The 16,522-nt window shown below is 43.6% G+C and overlaps 1 protein-coding gene across 1 annotated transcript in view; it reads right to left on the reverse strand.

Annotated features, from left to right (window-relative positions):
• Window positions 1-16,522, reverse strand: part of REC8 (REC8 meiotic recombination protein) — a 77,448-nt gene continuing 60,926 nt past the window's right edge. The window contains exons 17-19 of the mRNA XM_068271455.1: window positions 1,927-2,034; window positions 913-1,013; window positions 1-195 (exon numbers count right to left, since the gene is read on the reverse strand). Coding sequence (XP_068127556.1) covers window positions 104-195; window positions 913-1,013; window positions 1,927-2,034 — 301 coding nt within the window. The 3' untranslated portion in view covers window positions 1-103. The remainder of the gene's footprint in view (window positions 196-912; window positions 1,014-1,926; window positions 2,035-16,522) is intronic.

Below are 16,522 nucleotides of genomic sequence, written 5' to 3' on the forward strand. Positions count from 1 at the left end.
TCAGTATAAAATGTAAAAGAGTAACATTTTAAGAAGCAGCATAACAGCAATTTAAGAAAAAAAAAATGTGAAACTGAACAGTGCGAGTAGACAGAGGTCTCCTTCATTCTTGTGAATAGCGATCTCCACAACTGATGAGTATACGTCCGTATGGCTCCGCCTGCTCCATACGAATAACTTTCTGTGTCCACAGTTCTGTCAAGTAAATATAATTAGTAAATCTAGAGTCTTGAGTACAGTTTTAAAATGCTGAACAGCCAGAAATGAACTTGCATCTCAAGCTGTGATATTTTTCTCCTCTGAGGAGCTAAGCTTTCCCCAATAACCCCACCTATGGGTGAAGCATGGTTCATTCACTTGACCATAGACAAATGATAGCATTCTATAAAGCACACATTGGCAAAGCATCAGCTTACTGAAAAAATGTAACGGTCAACCAGTTTATAGTCTGCTACTGTATACGTGTTGTGGTGTGCTTGCGATTTCGGTCAGAAGAAAAAAAAATGGGCAGGAAAATAGGGGGTTGCCAAATATTGGAAAAATGGCATAGGGGCATGATTGCTATGTGATTTTCCTGCGCTCCAATCCTTTGTATAGCAATTCAAGCACACGAAAAATGCAGCAGACGCAACTATTGCGTTTGGGAAAAATCACGTCACAAATGCAGCGCACTAATGGAAACATCTCTGTGCGGTTTCTGCTAGTTGAGTGAGCACCCAGTGTTTGGCAATCCAATCCAACCCTTAAATCAGTTAAAGTGAGACTTTTCATGCTGAAATCTAATAAAATGCTTGAAAATCTTTTTGCTACATAAGGTGGCAATCTATTAATGCCTGGCTACCTGTACTGTTTATGGCTTCTATAAACCTGCTAATAGAAGAATGGGTTTATAAGTGGCTTATGAGCACTCACCAAGGCAGCTGTAAAAGAATCTGGACACCAGCAAGCGAGAAGGGGGAGTCAGGCTGAGGAACTCCACATAGCCGTCACTGTCAATCTGATCATACAACCTCCTACACATAGACAGGAGACACATGAGAACAGCCACAGCAAGCCAACAACATTATTATAGCCTAATGTAGTATGCTAGTAACAACCACAAGATTAAAGGACACCCGAAGCGAAAATAAACGAATGAAATAAACAATTGTATCTATCTTCCTCCTCCTAAAAATGACTTTTTAAGATATTCCACAGTTTTATTTTATGTTTAAATCTACTTTTTAAGTTTTAACGGTTTTGTTGGTTTTGCTCATTGACACATTCATTGAAGTATGCCAGAGCTAAAATCTATGAGCTATTGACCTTTTTATCTCTTTCCTACTCTCAGAAGCCATTTTCTGCTAGGAAAGTGTTTTATAGTTGGGATTTCTTATCAGTGAGGGTCACACTGTAGTCACTTCCTGTCAGGACTGAGTCAGCCACTTACATGCCTGATATTTAACTCTTCAGGCAGAGAAAGAAAAAAAAGGAACACAGCATAGTTGTTTGTGTGCTAGGCACTGTACATACACATGTCTATTTCCAACATGTCACATGTCACTTCGGGTATCCTTTAAAGGGCGACTTAATACATTTATATATTTCAATGTAGCATATACATCATTTTCTAATTTAAAGGTATTATCAAATGTTTCCATTTCAATGTTTTACAATTGTTGAGCTCATTCTATTTTTTCCCCAACAATGGTAACAGCACACTGGTATACAGAAGATTCCAGAATCCTCATCATATTGCATGAGTCATTTGCTGTACAGTAGTACAATGTTATTATGCTCACACTAACCAGGAGAGGATGGCTTGTCTCTCAAAGAAAAAAAAAAGTCAGGTCCTACTTTAATTGCTTGCAAACATTACATTTTGTGGAATGAGGAATAAATAAAATTGTTTTCCGACAGTGAAATTGCACAGATGGGCTTGCGCACCTTTCTATGTCTTCCAGTAAAACGCCTTCAGTTTGCGGCATCTCCACAATAGGTTCTGGCACCTCTGAAACCATTGGTAGAAGTGTATCATCCTGGACTGGGATTGTTCTGTAAGAGGAAAAGTATAAGAATATGTTTGAAGCAGATTGATTAAAGTGGTCAGCATTTCTACTTAGCTCTAAAAGATTCCTCACAGCTTTAAACCTACTATTCCAGAATTTGTTTTAGCAGAACATCACTGAAATAGTTAAACAAAGCACTTTGTCCTGCTATTCAGCTTCAAATCTGCATCCAAACTGGAGATAACAGTATATTTGTTTACATTCCAATGTAGATACATTGTGTATAACAAGTAAAAAATGCTTTCTGAGAAGCTGCCTCTGCTCCAGGCACACACACAGCTCAGGAACAACTAATTAGAAGATTTTAACCTCCCTGGCGGTTAATTTTTTTTGCCAAATTGGCAAAAATCCTTTTTTTTTTTTTAATTTTTTTTTTTTTTTGTTTCATGTAAAGCTACCAGAGCTATAAGAATGGGCGCATGTGTCCCTCTAGTGCGATCGTCGCCGGCACTAATAGCAAACAGGGGAGCGCGTATATAACGCGTTCCCGTTTGGCTTCTCCTGTCGCCATGGCGACGGTCGGGATGACGTCATGGACGTCAGCTGACGTCAGGCGCACCCGATCCAGCCCATAGCGCTGCCCGGAACTCATTGGTCCGGGCAGCGCAGGCCTCTGGCGGGGGGCCCTCTTTCGCCGCTGCGTGCGGGCGATCGCCGCAGAGTGGCGGTGATCAAGATGTGCGCGCGGCTAGCAAAATGCTGGCTGCGCGCACAGCACTTTGAATGGGGCGAATCGCCCCAGTAGAGCCAGAGAAATCCTCCTGCGTGGCATAGCCCGAGCTCAGCTCGGGCTTACCGCCAGGGAGGTTAATATATAATAAAAAAAGCAGTTAGAATAAAATACAATGTAGTAGTTCAGGGCAAGAAAAACTACACTTTGGAAACTTGTAATTTGTAGACGCACAATATTACATGTGCTCAAAAGCAAATATGATAACTGTATGAATAATAAAAACTAGAAAAACATTTTTATTGAATGTTATGTCAGTTTCAGACCACTTTAACCACTTGCCGACCGCACACTCATACCGTGCGGCGGCAAAGTGGTAGCTGGAGGATCAGCGACGCAACTGTGCATCGCCAGGTGCCTCCCTAATTAATCAGGAAAGGCCGCTCGCGCGAGCGGCCATTTCCTGTTAGATCACGGAGCGGGTCTCCGTGAATGGCCTGCGAGCCGCTGATTGCGGCTCGCAGACTAAATGTAAATGTAGGAGACATTTGTCTCCTCTGTTTACATTGTAAGGCAGATCGGCGATCCCCGGCCAACCAGCGGCCGGGGATCGCCGCCATGTGACAGGGGGCAGCCTGCCGCTGGCTGCACAGGACGGATAGCGTCCTGTGCAGCCCCGATCACCGGGGATGAGCAGGTAGGAGAGGGAGGGGGGAATCTCGCCGCGGAGGGGGGCTTTGAGGTGCCTCCCCCCCCCCCCGCAACATGCCTGCCCACCGGAGCGATCAGACCCCCCCTGCACATGATTCCCCATAGGGGGGAAAAAAGGGTGGCGATCTGATCGCTCTGCATGAAACATGATCTGTGCTGGGGGCTGCAGAGCCCACCCAGCACAGATCACAAAAAATAACGCTGGTCCTTAAGGTCCGTAAAGGGTGGGTCCTCAAGTGGTTAAGACCAAGTTACCACTTGAGCAGTATCTCCAATGGCCAGCAGGCGCAGACTGTAGTTTACACTTCGATGGTCCGTTTTGATCTGGTGAAGTTCAGAGCAGATGCGTTTCCAAAATAGGCCTCTATGGGGAAACGCATCTTCTGTATAGGAGAAAATACAAGTGTGCGTTCCTGCAAAAGATCCGTTCCTGCAAAAGATCCGTTCCTGCAAAATGCATTCATAGTCTATGATATCTGCAGATCCTCATACACACCTTGTTTAACAGACATTCATCTGCAGGTCAGATCCACCAGGATGGATTTTCAGGTCTGCAGATGATTGTCTGTTAAACAAGGTGTGTATGATGGACAAAAAACAGAGAATAGCGCTCGTATCCAAGTTTGTAATTGATAGTTTATTTATCTATGCATAAAAAATATCTAGCCTTTGGAGTTAAAACCATATAAGCATAAAGGGTTTCATATACAAGATCACTTCAAAAGTTCTCCACTATATCCCCTCCTGCATATGTCTTCTAAAAAAAGAATAATAAGTGGAACAATATAACTTCATTCATGCCATGCACACTGTCATGCATACCATGGAGCCACCTGAATCTCTAATAAAAATTCCCCATAAAAAATTCTCCAGTAAAATCCGTGTAGATAAGTGTATTGGGTCAATCCGCCTATGCGTTTATAGCAGTCCCCTCCGTTATCTCAGAGTGTCTATCCACCTGCCGCAAAGGACGCTTTCAATCACTTGTGCGTTCAGTCACTTACGCGTCTTGCAGCTTTTCTAATTTTCACATGCGGGCTCCGGCCGGTAGCCTCGCAAGCAGGACTCCTCTCTCTTTCCGTATCGCCGCTCCCCCGGTATGGCGTCCGTTTGCAAGCTCCTTACAGCTCCGTGCGCTCCGGCTGCACAGCTTTCCGGGTGATTGGCCAGTTGGGAGTGACGTCACTTCCCTTTCCGGGCTCCTGCGTTCCAACCAGCGTTCCAATGCGATTTCCTGCTTTCAGAACTCCCATATGCAACCATGCACCTTGTACTGTACGTGCTTTTGTTGCAGAATGTAGGAACACTGCGTGGATGCTCCTAGAGCCCTATCAATTACAAACTTGGATACGAGCGCTATTCTCTGTTTTTTGTCTATTTTTATGTTTGGTGGGGATTAAAGGGATACCCACACCTTGAGAATTAAGCAGCTGATTGATTGGGAGGATAGGGAGACAGAGTAGCGCCTTTTTACTTCTCCTTCTTTTTGCTTCAAGGTGTGTATGATGATCTGCAGATATCATAGACTATGAATGCATTTTGCAGATACTGATCTTTTGAATGTGTACAGCATCTTTGTGTGCAGCATCTTGCAAACATTTCTATCTGATGGGGAGTTCAGCTCAATAGAATAGACTGTGTAGAGTATGCTCTCACACTACATGGAAGGGGGTAAAATTGGTCTGTGATCTTTCATTTTCCAAAGACTATGGTCTGATGTGTGTATGCACCTTAATGGTGTGTACACATCAGTATCTGCAAAAGATCCGTTCCTGCAAAATGCATTCATAGTCTATGATATCTGCAGATCCTCATACACACCTTGTTTAACAAACATTCATCTGCAGATCAGATCCACCAGGATGGATCTGCAGATAATTGTCTGTTCTGCAGATGAATGTCTGTTAAACAAGGTGTGTATGAGGATCTGCAAATATCATAGACTATGAATGCATTTTGGAGGAACAGATCTTTTGCAGAAACAGATCTTTTGCAGATACTGATCTGTTGCATGTGTACAGCATCTTTGTGTGCAGCATCTTGCAAAGATTTCCATCTGATGGGGAGTGCAGCTCCATAGAATAGACTGTGGGTATGGCTCTCATACCACATGGAAGGGGGTAAAATTGGTCTGTGATCTTTCATTTTCCAAAGACTATGGTCTGATGTGTGTATGCACACTAAGACCCTACTGAGCAGAAAGATCCGCAGGACTGCCAGGCAACTGGTATTGTTAAAAGGAAACAAATATGGCAGCGTCCATAGGTCTCTCATATTGGGTTCCTTTTAAGCATGTGCAAAATAATTAAAAGCTATTCATATACCCATAGTTTAGACTGATAGAAGACTGATCTAGAACTATTCCTGGTCTTTCTTAAACCTGGAAAGTAACCAGGTGGCCACTGAGTGAGGCACAATATTCTCTGCGCCGTCACCTCTCATTTATTTTATATGGGGGTTCTGTAAGCTGATGTTTTGGAATAAGCATGTGTTTTTGAAATAATACCATAGAAACTTCCAAGTAAGAATGCAACCACAAAACATTCCCACAAAACAAGAAAAAAAAAACCTACTTTATTAAATATTAAATACAGGTGAAACTCGAAAAACTAGATTATTGTGCAAAAGTCCATTTATTTCAGTAATTCCACTTAAAAGGGGAAACTAATACATGAAATGGGAACCCATTTGCAGGTGTTTTGGATTAATTAGCTGATTAGTAAATGTAAAACTTGCACTGGGGCCCATAGCTCCTTAGCTACTGCCGCTGCGATTGAAATGCTTCTTCCCTTCTCTGCTGTTGAGAATTTTCTTCCTGCTTTCCACAGCCCTGTGCAGATCTTATGAGCTCTTTCAGGAACAAGGCTGATTAGGGATGGTTAATTAGAGGAAAATCATTTAGGCCTGGAACCCACTGCAAAACGCTATCGCTAATCGCAAGCACTAGCATTTTGTATGAGCAGTTTGTCAGCGGTTTCATGAGCGTTTTAGGAAGTGATTTTACAAAGTGTATCAATTTGCCTGCGGTTGTGTAGCGATTAGCGATTAGCATTTTAAAGTCTGATTGGTCCTTTCAATTAATTTTAATTTTGTTACAGTGTGTGGTAAGGTTAAACTCTAGCAAAAATGCTCCATGCAGGTTTTAATGAGCGATTAAGCCAGCGTTTATATACTTTACATTGAAGCGCTAACGCTCCCAAAATGCTGCATGTCCTGCGTTTGCTCCAGTGGAAGTTGCCCCATCCATTAACATTAGCTGAGCGGTTTTGCAAAACGGTAGCGTTTTGAATCGCTCCAGAAATGCTCACAAAACCGCTCTTGTGGGTTCCAGCCCTTAAAGTCCATGCAGAAATATGCAAATTTATGCAGCTTGAAAATAGGCCAATGAAATTTTGCCAAGGTGTAATTCAATTGCCATATTTTCAAGCTGTGTACATTCTTATATATAAATTGCATAATCCTGCATTAATTCTGAATAATTTGCTTTTCTTCAATAAGGGGTGAGATTGTGAGCTCCTCTGAGGGACAGTTAAGTGACAAGACAATATACTCTGTACAGCAATGTGAAAGATGTCAGCACTATATAAATACTACATAATAATTCCTACTGCTTTCTTGGTGTAAACAATTAACTTTAAAATGTAGCTAAAATCTGTTATCCCCCTCTGTCATAGATGCAGACCCCTTATTTAATGAAAGCAAGAAGTTTTAAATCAGGATGATACCATTTATTGGCTAACTACAAATGAATAAGAATAAACAAGCTTTTGGCCTTGCAGCCTTCGTCAGCGACATCTTTTTATTTAATGAACAACACAGCATAGTATTTTGGTATTATTTAAAGGGTATCTGACATGAAGATAAAGGCTAGATTTATACTTTACCAGGGGCTTCCTGCAGCCCCGTGTGGTGCCTGGGCTCCCTCACTGTCCTCTCTGGGGACACTATTGTCTTTTAATCTGGCCAGTCGCGTGCTGTTACGTATGTGCTGCAGGGACGTGTGCTCTCCTGCCGCGCTCCTGTGCCTGGGAGCGTTCTGTGCAGTAATACTGAGCAAACACAGAATGCTCCCGGCTGCGGGACCACGACTGGGTGCGTGCGGGGTCGAGCCGTGCATGCGCAGAAGAGCGTGGCTGGCCACATTACCGGGGCTGATTAAAAGACTGAGCGGCCAGAGAGGACAGTGAGGGAGCCCCCATGCATCTCATGGGAAGCATAAATACAACCTTTAATTTTACCTCGGTATTCCTTTAAAAAGAACCTGAGATAAAGATAAACTGATAAATTAAGCAATTGTTTCTCTTCTCTAAAAAAAATATTTTGACATATCCCACAGTTTTGTTTTGGGCCCATAGGGTTTAATTACACTAGCGCTTTCAAACGCGCTAGTGTTTGAGCGTTTTGCCGAAATCGCCGGCAAAACGCTGAAGTGTGAATGGACCCTCACAGTAAGACACAAGTCACAGTGAACCTCTTGGTGCTATAGTACATGGATGTTGGTAAGATTGAAAAAAGATATAACAGTCATACTGCATAGTGTGTGGCCACCTTTAGGGCCCTTTCACACCGAGGTGGTGCGGTATTTTTACCGCACCCCACTGCCGTGCAATGTAGGCCCCTTAGTGCAACCATCCCCACATAATATGCAATAAAATCAGACCTCATTACAGAGCGGCTGACCCCCCTAAATGACTAAGATATAGAAGGGTCGGCACCACCGAGTTGTAGTTATAGCTCTTTATTCAGCAGTAACAGAACACAAGAGAAGTTAGAAAGAGAGGAAAGCGATGATGATGATGATGATGATGATGAGTAAGCAGCACAATCCAGCAACTAACAGGTTACATTTGTTGTGAATAAATCACCAGCTGCTTCCCCCTTCCTCTGCAGAAACATGCTGGCTGTCTGGGGGCTGGAGAGGTCATGAACTCTGTGAAGTGTCTGGGAGTATGCAGCTCATGGAAGCCAGCTCTGATCTCTGTGCCTCCTGATTGATGTTTACACTGGCCGGGCACATCTCTGCATATCAGCGCGGAGACTCCATGTAACCAGCGAGGCAAGCAGTGCCCTGTCACAGCGCTGTACAGTACACACAGGAAGCATGCATGAAGCTCTTGTGTGTGAAGTATACAGAGCTGTGACAGCCAGAACGCTGCTCGCTTCCCTGATTAGAGTCACCACGCTGATCTGCATATTAGCATATGGCCGGGCTGGCTGGTAACGCCCCTCCTCCTCCTGCAGAAGCCTCCTCCTCTCTTGGCTGAGTTCCCAGATGCTCTTTCGGCACAGGACAGAACGCCGAGGCGCTGGCCAGACACTGGGGGAGGGGACACATCAGTTTTACTAAAAATTAGGTATGAAATAAATAAATACAAATCTTTTTGGGGGAAGAATGTCTACTAAAGTATATATAAGGGGCTAAAAATGAAGGCAGCAATATTTGGTCTCGGATCCACTTTAATATTCTTTTTAAACCACAAACAAGACTAGATGTTCCCTGCAAAAACTGCACCACTCCATACAAATCAATGTAAATTCATCCCCAGAGGAAGCCACCTTGGATTTTTGAGTGGCGAATTGCGACGGTAAGACGCCCTTACGGGGGGGAAGGGTTTGTTCTGACTTTGACACCTGTCATGTTTTCTCTTTGTGGCTAGCCTCTTTCACTTTGGTGGTGTACGTTTACACCACCCTATGCACTTTGCAGCAGTACAAATAAAAGTGACAGTGCTTAGTACTTTCTTGCCCTAATGGTACTTTTGCACTTTATCAGGTGATGCCAGACCTTTTCACTAGTCATCTCTTTATCTTTTTGCACATTTTTTTTTGACACTTACTTGTTTGTACCCACATTGCATATTATGTTTCGTGATTAATTTTATTCACATACAATTTGTGGACACATTGTACCAATTTATGTATATTCTTAGGTGTTATCGATCCAACTTTTGTACTGTACCCTTCATGTATTCATACACTTTGTGATATTCCATTGGTATACAGTTGTCAGTTACCCCTTTCAATCCCCCCCCCCCCCCCCCCATGGCTTTTGTTTTTTGTGTTTTTATTATATTGCTATTTTGAATAAAGATGAATTTACATTGATTTGTATGGAGTGGTGCGGTTTTTGCAGGGAACGTCTTGTTTGTGGTCTATATTGCATTCAGTTCCCTTCTGCACACCCATTTACTACCCCTCACCTTCTGGGGTTGGGTTGATGGTGCTTACCCATTTTTTTTTTTGTTTATAATATACTTTTTAAGGTTTTTTTTTTTTTTTTAATGTTTCATTGTCTCTGCTCAATGACACACAGTCTTTCAAGTATGCTGGAGATAACATCTATGAACTTTTTATTCCTTCCCTGCACTCAGAAGCTGTTTTCCGCCAGGCAAGAGTTTTTTTTTATTGGCTGTAATTCCTGATCAGTGAGTATTACGCTATAGTTTGACTAGATTCCGGAAAGAAACACTTGCATACATAAATGTTAACTCTTCCAGGCAAAGAAAGAATAAAAGGAATGTGTGTATGCCTGGCACTGTACGGGATTTTCTCATACTGTGTATGCCCAGGATGCGATCCAGGATGCGTGGTTGCCAGAAACAAAACTGTGTTAGGTTGCGGAGGACCGGAGGATTGGTTTGCCCTGGTGCGGGCACAGGGCAGCTGCAGGGGGGGCGGCAGAAGCACTAGGCAAGTTAACTTTTTTTTTTTTCTTTAGGTTTCCCTTAATTGGTGTGTATGTGCGCCGTGCTTCTGTGTACATGCATTTCAATGCTGTCCTCATACTTGTGTATCTCTTCTTTTAGTATCCTGTGTTGGCAGTGTACCTTCTTAACATTCTCGTCATATTCTCATCATCAAAAAACGAGCAAATTACTTCTGCCATCAGCTCCTCTTGTACTGCACTTCCAGTAATGACTTATCTCGGTAAGACAGAATTGGGCACATAAGTCTTTCTTCTGATCCATGTGAAAACTGATCCGTTAAATTTTCATGGGCATCAGTTTTCGAACTACGACCCTCCATTCCATTAGTGTGCAGTGTATGCGACGCATCCATCGATCCAGTAAAATTGCTCAGGCCAAACTCGTTCCAACGAAGCAATATGAACAGATTCTTTTGATTAACATTCACATCCTTTAGTGTCCTGTCTGATAAACTGACATTTTTTTATGGCCAGTGTGAACCGGCTCTAAAGCTGTCCTGAAGTCCTATGTATGTTAATCGCATAGCTGAGATACTGATTTCCCCACCTGTGTATGCAGTGACTCACCTGCAGCACATGTTCTGGGGATAGACCAGTTTGAGAAGCACTGCTCCAGGGATTAGTGACAGCCTTCACTATGTGTGCTTCTGCTGAAACTACCTATGGTGCCAGTACTGTGAACAGGTGCATTGGGGCTGAAAGTTTGAGCCACTGTGCCCTGAATGTCAGTGCATGTAGTGCCCATCATGGTGCCCGAATCCTTAGCTGCGCTGGCGTCCATTGCTATGGTGCTGACGAGCCTCTTCATTCTCTTCTCCCCCTCCTGAGTCCCTTTAACTAAGCAGAGTACGGCACAACAGTCAGTATCTCACCTGCTATGGGTTCCTGCAGACTTCTTGTTCTTCTGCACCTCACGGTGAGCATGTGACGTGCAGGAAATCAGGAGGGCAGAGAACAGCTGACTGGTGCAGAGCACAGACAGGCACATTGGTGTGACACGGTCTTGAGGTAGTTAACCCTTTTGGGTATAATGTGACCAGGCGGGGAATCTAGTAAACCTGGATTCACCTCCTGGGCACATGCGACACAGCACGATCCTGCCATACAGGAACGCAAGAGCGGCAATTTTAAATGTGATAACTTAGACCGGTGATCTGCAAACTTGGCTCTTCAGCTGTTAAGGAACTACAAGTCCCACAATGCATTTGCCTTTATGAATTATGACTGTGGCTGTCAGACTCCTGCAATGCATTGTGGTACTTGTAGTTCCTTAACAGCTGGAGAGCCAAGTTTGCAGATCACTGACTTAGACCATCAGTGCAACAAAGTTTACACTTAGAACGAATCTAGGCGGCAGGGATGCTGGGCTGCACGTGACACTTAATGTCCATCAATACCATCCTTTGGAGCTACATTCTCTTCCTCATCACCCGGCAGTGCTCGTTTTTTAGGCTGCAAACAAAGTTCTACCAATCCTTGCAGGCATGTCATGGACACAGAGCAGGTAGGAGACACTGGCAGGACGACTTTTCAACCAAAAAATCGACTAGATAGCCCAAACACACGGAGTCAACATCATCCAACATAGTCCTCAATCTCTCCGCTACTCTTGATGGACAGTGAGGTACATGTGCTATACAAGGGGTTGGGCTTTTCTCCAAAAACTAATGTGAATGCATTTACATTAAAACCATACCTGTACAGACTTTACAGGCAAATTAGATTAACGACCCACTTCATGTTATGGTATATAGTGGGAGTAAAGATTCAACTACTGGAGTACTGACTAGTAGGTTGCCTAAAGAATAGATTCACACTACCTACCAACTATGCTGGAACTGAGACTTTTATTGCAAGGGTGTACAGGGATCTTGATAAATTGGTGGATTCCTCACCTAGGGACCATCACCTACATAACTTGAAGATGGAGGAACGGACAGCCCTAGACAATTTATAGAAACATAAAGGTATAATTTGTAAACCTGCATCCTGGTGGTGATGGATGTCACGGATTATGAGAATGAGGTTCACAGACAATTATCAGATGATTCTGTATTCAAAAAACTCCCTGGAGATCCTGTGACCTGTGATTAACTTCAGAAACATGTTAAAAAACATTCTGGGACAGCCTTAAAAACAGATAATTGCCAGGGATCTATTGGTATAGCATCCCATGAATCTGGCATTGTATACAGTATAGTGCCTAAGAATCATAAACATCCATACAAGCCCCCGGGCCACACGATTGTGGCTGGGAAAGGTCCTTACATCCCCAGCCACCCTCTTGGATAAGGTACTGGCCCGGTGGTACAAGGGTCCAATGATGTCGTGTCTGAAGGATACAAATTACTTTTTACAGAAAATGTTGGAGATTATGTTAGTACCCAATGAAGAGTTTTGGTTGGCGAGTTGGGATATTTAAACATCCATACCACAATCAGAGGATATTCAGGTTTCTCTAAAGCTGATTAGGGAGTGCCTTGTTTCCATTTTGTCCTTGAGAATAACTTTTTTTAGGATGATTTATTTTTGGAGTGTCATGGGACGGTGATGGGATCTAATGTCGCACCATCTTTTGCAGGTGCTTTCATCCACAGCTTTTAGATGCAACACATATACATATGGTCATATGGCGATCACTAGGCAATGTCGTGCCCAGTGGCATTACATAGATGACGTGTTTGGTATATGGTGTGGCAACATTGGATCCCACAGGTGGTCCCACACCGCATTGAATTATATACATCTAACATTTATTTTTAAAAGGCCTGTGATCAGAAGCAGATTTCTTTCCTAGATGTTATGATTAAACACATGAGACATAAGTTGGTATCTGACTTATACTGTAAGCCTGCAGACAGGAACCAACTGTCAAGCTGTGAAAACTTTCACCCCCCTAAGGGCCCTTTTACACTTAATCAGTTGCTCTCAGTTATAACTGAAAGAAAACTGATTTTAAAAATAATGCCCATGTTTCCCTATGGCACCTTTCACACTTAACACGTTTTAACTGAAATCTTCTTCCCAATGCACTGCTATAGAAAAAATGCGTACCAACGCGCACTAACGCATACCAACGCACACCAACTGATTAACCTCCTTAGCGGTAACCCCTGGACACGGGGTAAGCCGCGGGAGGGTGCCGCTCAGGCCCTGCTGGGCCGATTTACATAATTTTTTTTTTTGCTACACGCAGCTAGCACTTTGCTAGCTGCGCGTGCATGACCATCGGCGCCGCTAGCCGCCGATTCGCCGCTATCCGCGCCGCCCTCCCAGACCCCTTTCGCTGCCTGGCCAATCAGTGCCAGGCAGCGCTGAGGGGTGGATCGGAATGGCCGCTGACATCACGACGGCGATGACGTCGGTGACGTCATCGCGATTGTCGCCATGGTGATGGGGAAGCCCATACAGGGAATCCCATTCAGAACGGGATTCCCTGCAGGGTAAAAGCGCCGGCGGCGATCGGAGGGGTGGGAGGGATAGTGGAGGGAGGGGGGAAGCATGTAGCTAGCGCTAGGCTAGCTACATGCTTTTAAAAAAAAAAAAATTTAAAAACTGCTGCGCTACCCCCTGGCGGATTTATTGTACTGCCAGGGAGGTTAAGTGTTAACGGGGCCTTATGAGTTTACATCGGCAGCAAAAGGCCAATATATGCGTATCAATAGGATTGTACGATCTCCTTAAAGTCCCATCTACACGATACAATTTTTTTGTGCAATTCGATCGGATTGAATTTGATTGATCGATTAAATCCGACCAGTCTGATCGGAATTTGATTCGATAGTGTGGTGGAATGTCATTGCAAAACAATGGCAAATTGATCACACTACCAATCAAATCCCGATCGGACATGTCGAATTTAATCGATCAATTTAATTCGATCCGATCGAATCGCACAAAAAATTGTATCGTGTAGATGGGGCAAAGGTACAGGTTTATAAGGAAGAGATGTTTCAGAAGTTCACGGAGATAGGGTATCCGCCAAAACATTTACAGGCTGAAATGGTTGTCAGAACCCCAAAAAGTGCCATACCCAGAAATATCACTCATTTGCAACCACAGTTTTGGACTGTATCAGGAGACATTGACACATACCGTATTACGTGGCCCGTACCGTGAAATTGAAGAATTTGCCAGCCCACCTTTTCCTGCTTATCGCAAGAACCCCACACTGAGGATTCAATTGATCTGGGCAGACCATATTTATAAAGCTATCTCATCGGTCACTTTACTCACTTGGACAGAAACTATTTGGCTGCTTCCTTTGTCTTACGTGTCGCAAATGCTGTAATTTGATTAAAGGCCATTTTTTTCCGTAACTCCACAGCTGATACTCAGTTTGAGATTAAGCATTTTTAAACCTGTCAAAGTACATATATCATATACATATACTGTATACATTTAAAACAGAAGGTATGGCGCTACACAACCAAGTTCATGTGATTAAATTTGCATAAAGAGGCATCAACCGCTGAGTCCGCATCTGAGGATCACAATATAATAACTTCTTTTCTTCATCTATCCTCCACCATCACCCAGTGTGCAGACACTCACCAGAAAGACAGACCTCAATTAGGTCTATCAGCGCTTTGGGACACTTCGGGCCGTCCCCCACCACACCGAACTGCTGTATGTCACCACCGGAACTGATTCTCCTATACTTTCCCCTTCACATTAGATGCCGACTTCCATGCACTTGTTACCTCAAAACAAATGCCTCACATAGTGTAAAACCAGCGATGTTTATTTTTATATAAAAAAGATTGCACTTACAATTTTCCTTCTTTTAAAAAAAGCACAGAGTTTGTTTGATACGGGCTCTCCCCCGTTTTGTTGGGCCCCGGCTGGCACTTGTAGTCCCTCTGCTGTGTACGATACGGTGTGCACTCCCGCTATCCCCACTGCTCAGGACGCCGCTCTGCCCACGTGGATCAGCTGTTTCTTCCGCATCAGTAACCCCGCCTTACATGTTTCGTCATAATGACTCATCAGAGGCTGGGGAACTGTGCGGAGAAACATCCTTTTATGCAAATCTACCTTCCCTTAGCGTCATGGCGCCTTTCTCCACCCTCCCAAGTGCTCCCCTCCTCCCCACGCCACGAGAGCCAATCGTCAGGCCTCGCGCGGCAGCCCCTCCTACACCTACGTTCCCTTCACATGTAGTGATGGCGCTGCTGCGCTCCACTGAAGCGTTCCACCACTCCATCCTACGAGTGGGGACGCAGATCAATCCCAGCGCGGCGTATCAAAAGGTTTATATATACAGGCGGCAGAAAAGAGAACCATCCACAACAATATCCCCACAGCCCATAACTGTCAATAATATTACAAAACCTTGCCCAACACAACAGAGGAAACTCCGCTTACAGTATAACATTAAAATATACAAAATATTAAAACTTTTCCTGACGACCATAGGAATTAACGGGGTAACCCCACGAGCAAGCTTATGAGTGAACTCAGAAGCATATTGAAGAGGGGGTTGGACTCTGGAATGCTTACAGATACAGAGTTTAGGTTTCTTATCCCCAACACCCCACGAATGCCAATTGTGTATCAAATCCCCAAGATTCACAAAAATGCTGAGAATCCTCCTGGGAGGCCCATCATCAGTGGTATTGGATCCGTTACCCACAGGTTGGGACAATATCTTGATTATTTCCTACAGCCACTGGTGATGGGCCTTCCTAAGGTTCTGAAAGACACAACGCATCTATTGAAGGTTTTGGAAGGAGTAAAGATTGAAAAGGGTGATTTATTGGTAACGGCCGACGTGGCCTTACTTTATACAAATATAGGTCATGATTGGGCCAAAAAAGCTGTGGAATATTATATGAAAAAGGATGGTGATCTTAAGGGGGAACAGGCAAATTATCTTATTGAGTTACTGGATTTTGCACTTAAGTCTAATTATTTTTGGCATAAGGGAGTATATTATACACAACATAAGGGCTGTGCCATGGGAGCCAGCCATGCACCGAGTGTAGCAAATTTGTGCATGGGGATGTGGGAGGAGGGGATAGTTAATAATAGCAATATTAGAATCTGGTATAGATTCATAGATGATGACCTCTTCTTTGTGTGGAAGGGGGGACAGGATAGTTTAGGGGTATTTTTGGAATCACTTAATAATAATGATAGGGGTATCACACTCACTGCCCAATTTAATGGTGAAAAAATTCAATTTTTAGATTTAGAAATAATTGTTAGGGGTCATTCATTGCACACTATAAATTACTTCAAACCTACTGATAGAAACGGATACATTCCTATGACAAGCTGTCATCACCCTCAGTGGAAAAGGAATATACCGAAAGGACAGTTTCTGCGCCTTCGCAGGAACTGTACTGAGATTAATGACTATGAGGCCCAATCATTGGTGTTGAA

The sequence above is a fragment of the Hyperolius riggenbachi genome, chromosome 1 (genome assembly GCF_040937935.1).
Source record: "Hyperolius riggenbachi isolate aHypRig1 chromosome 1, aHypRig1.pri, whole genome shotgun sequence".
In the NCBI taxonomy this organism is placed as follows: domain Eukaryota; kingdom Metazoa; phylum Chordata; class Amphibia; order Anura; family Hyperoliidae; genus Hyperolius; species Hyperolius riggenbachi.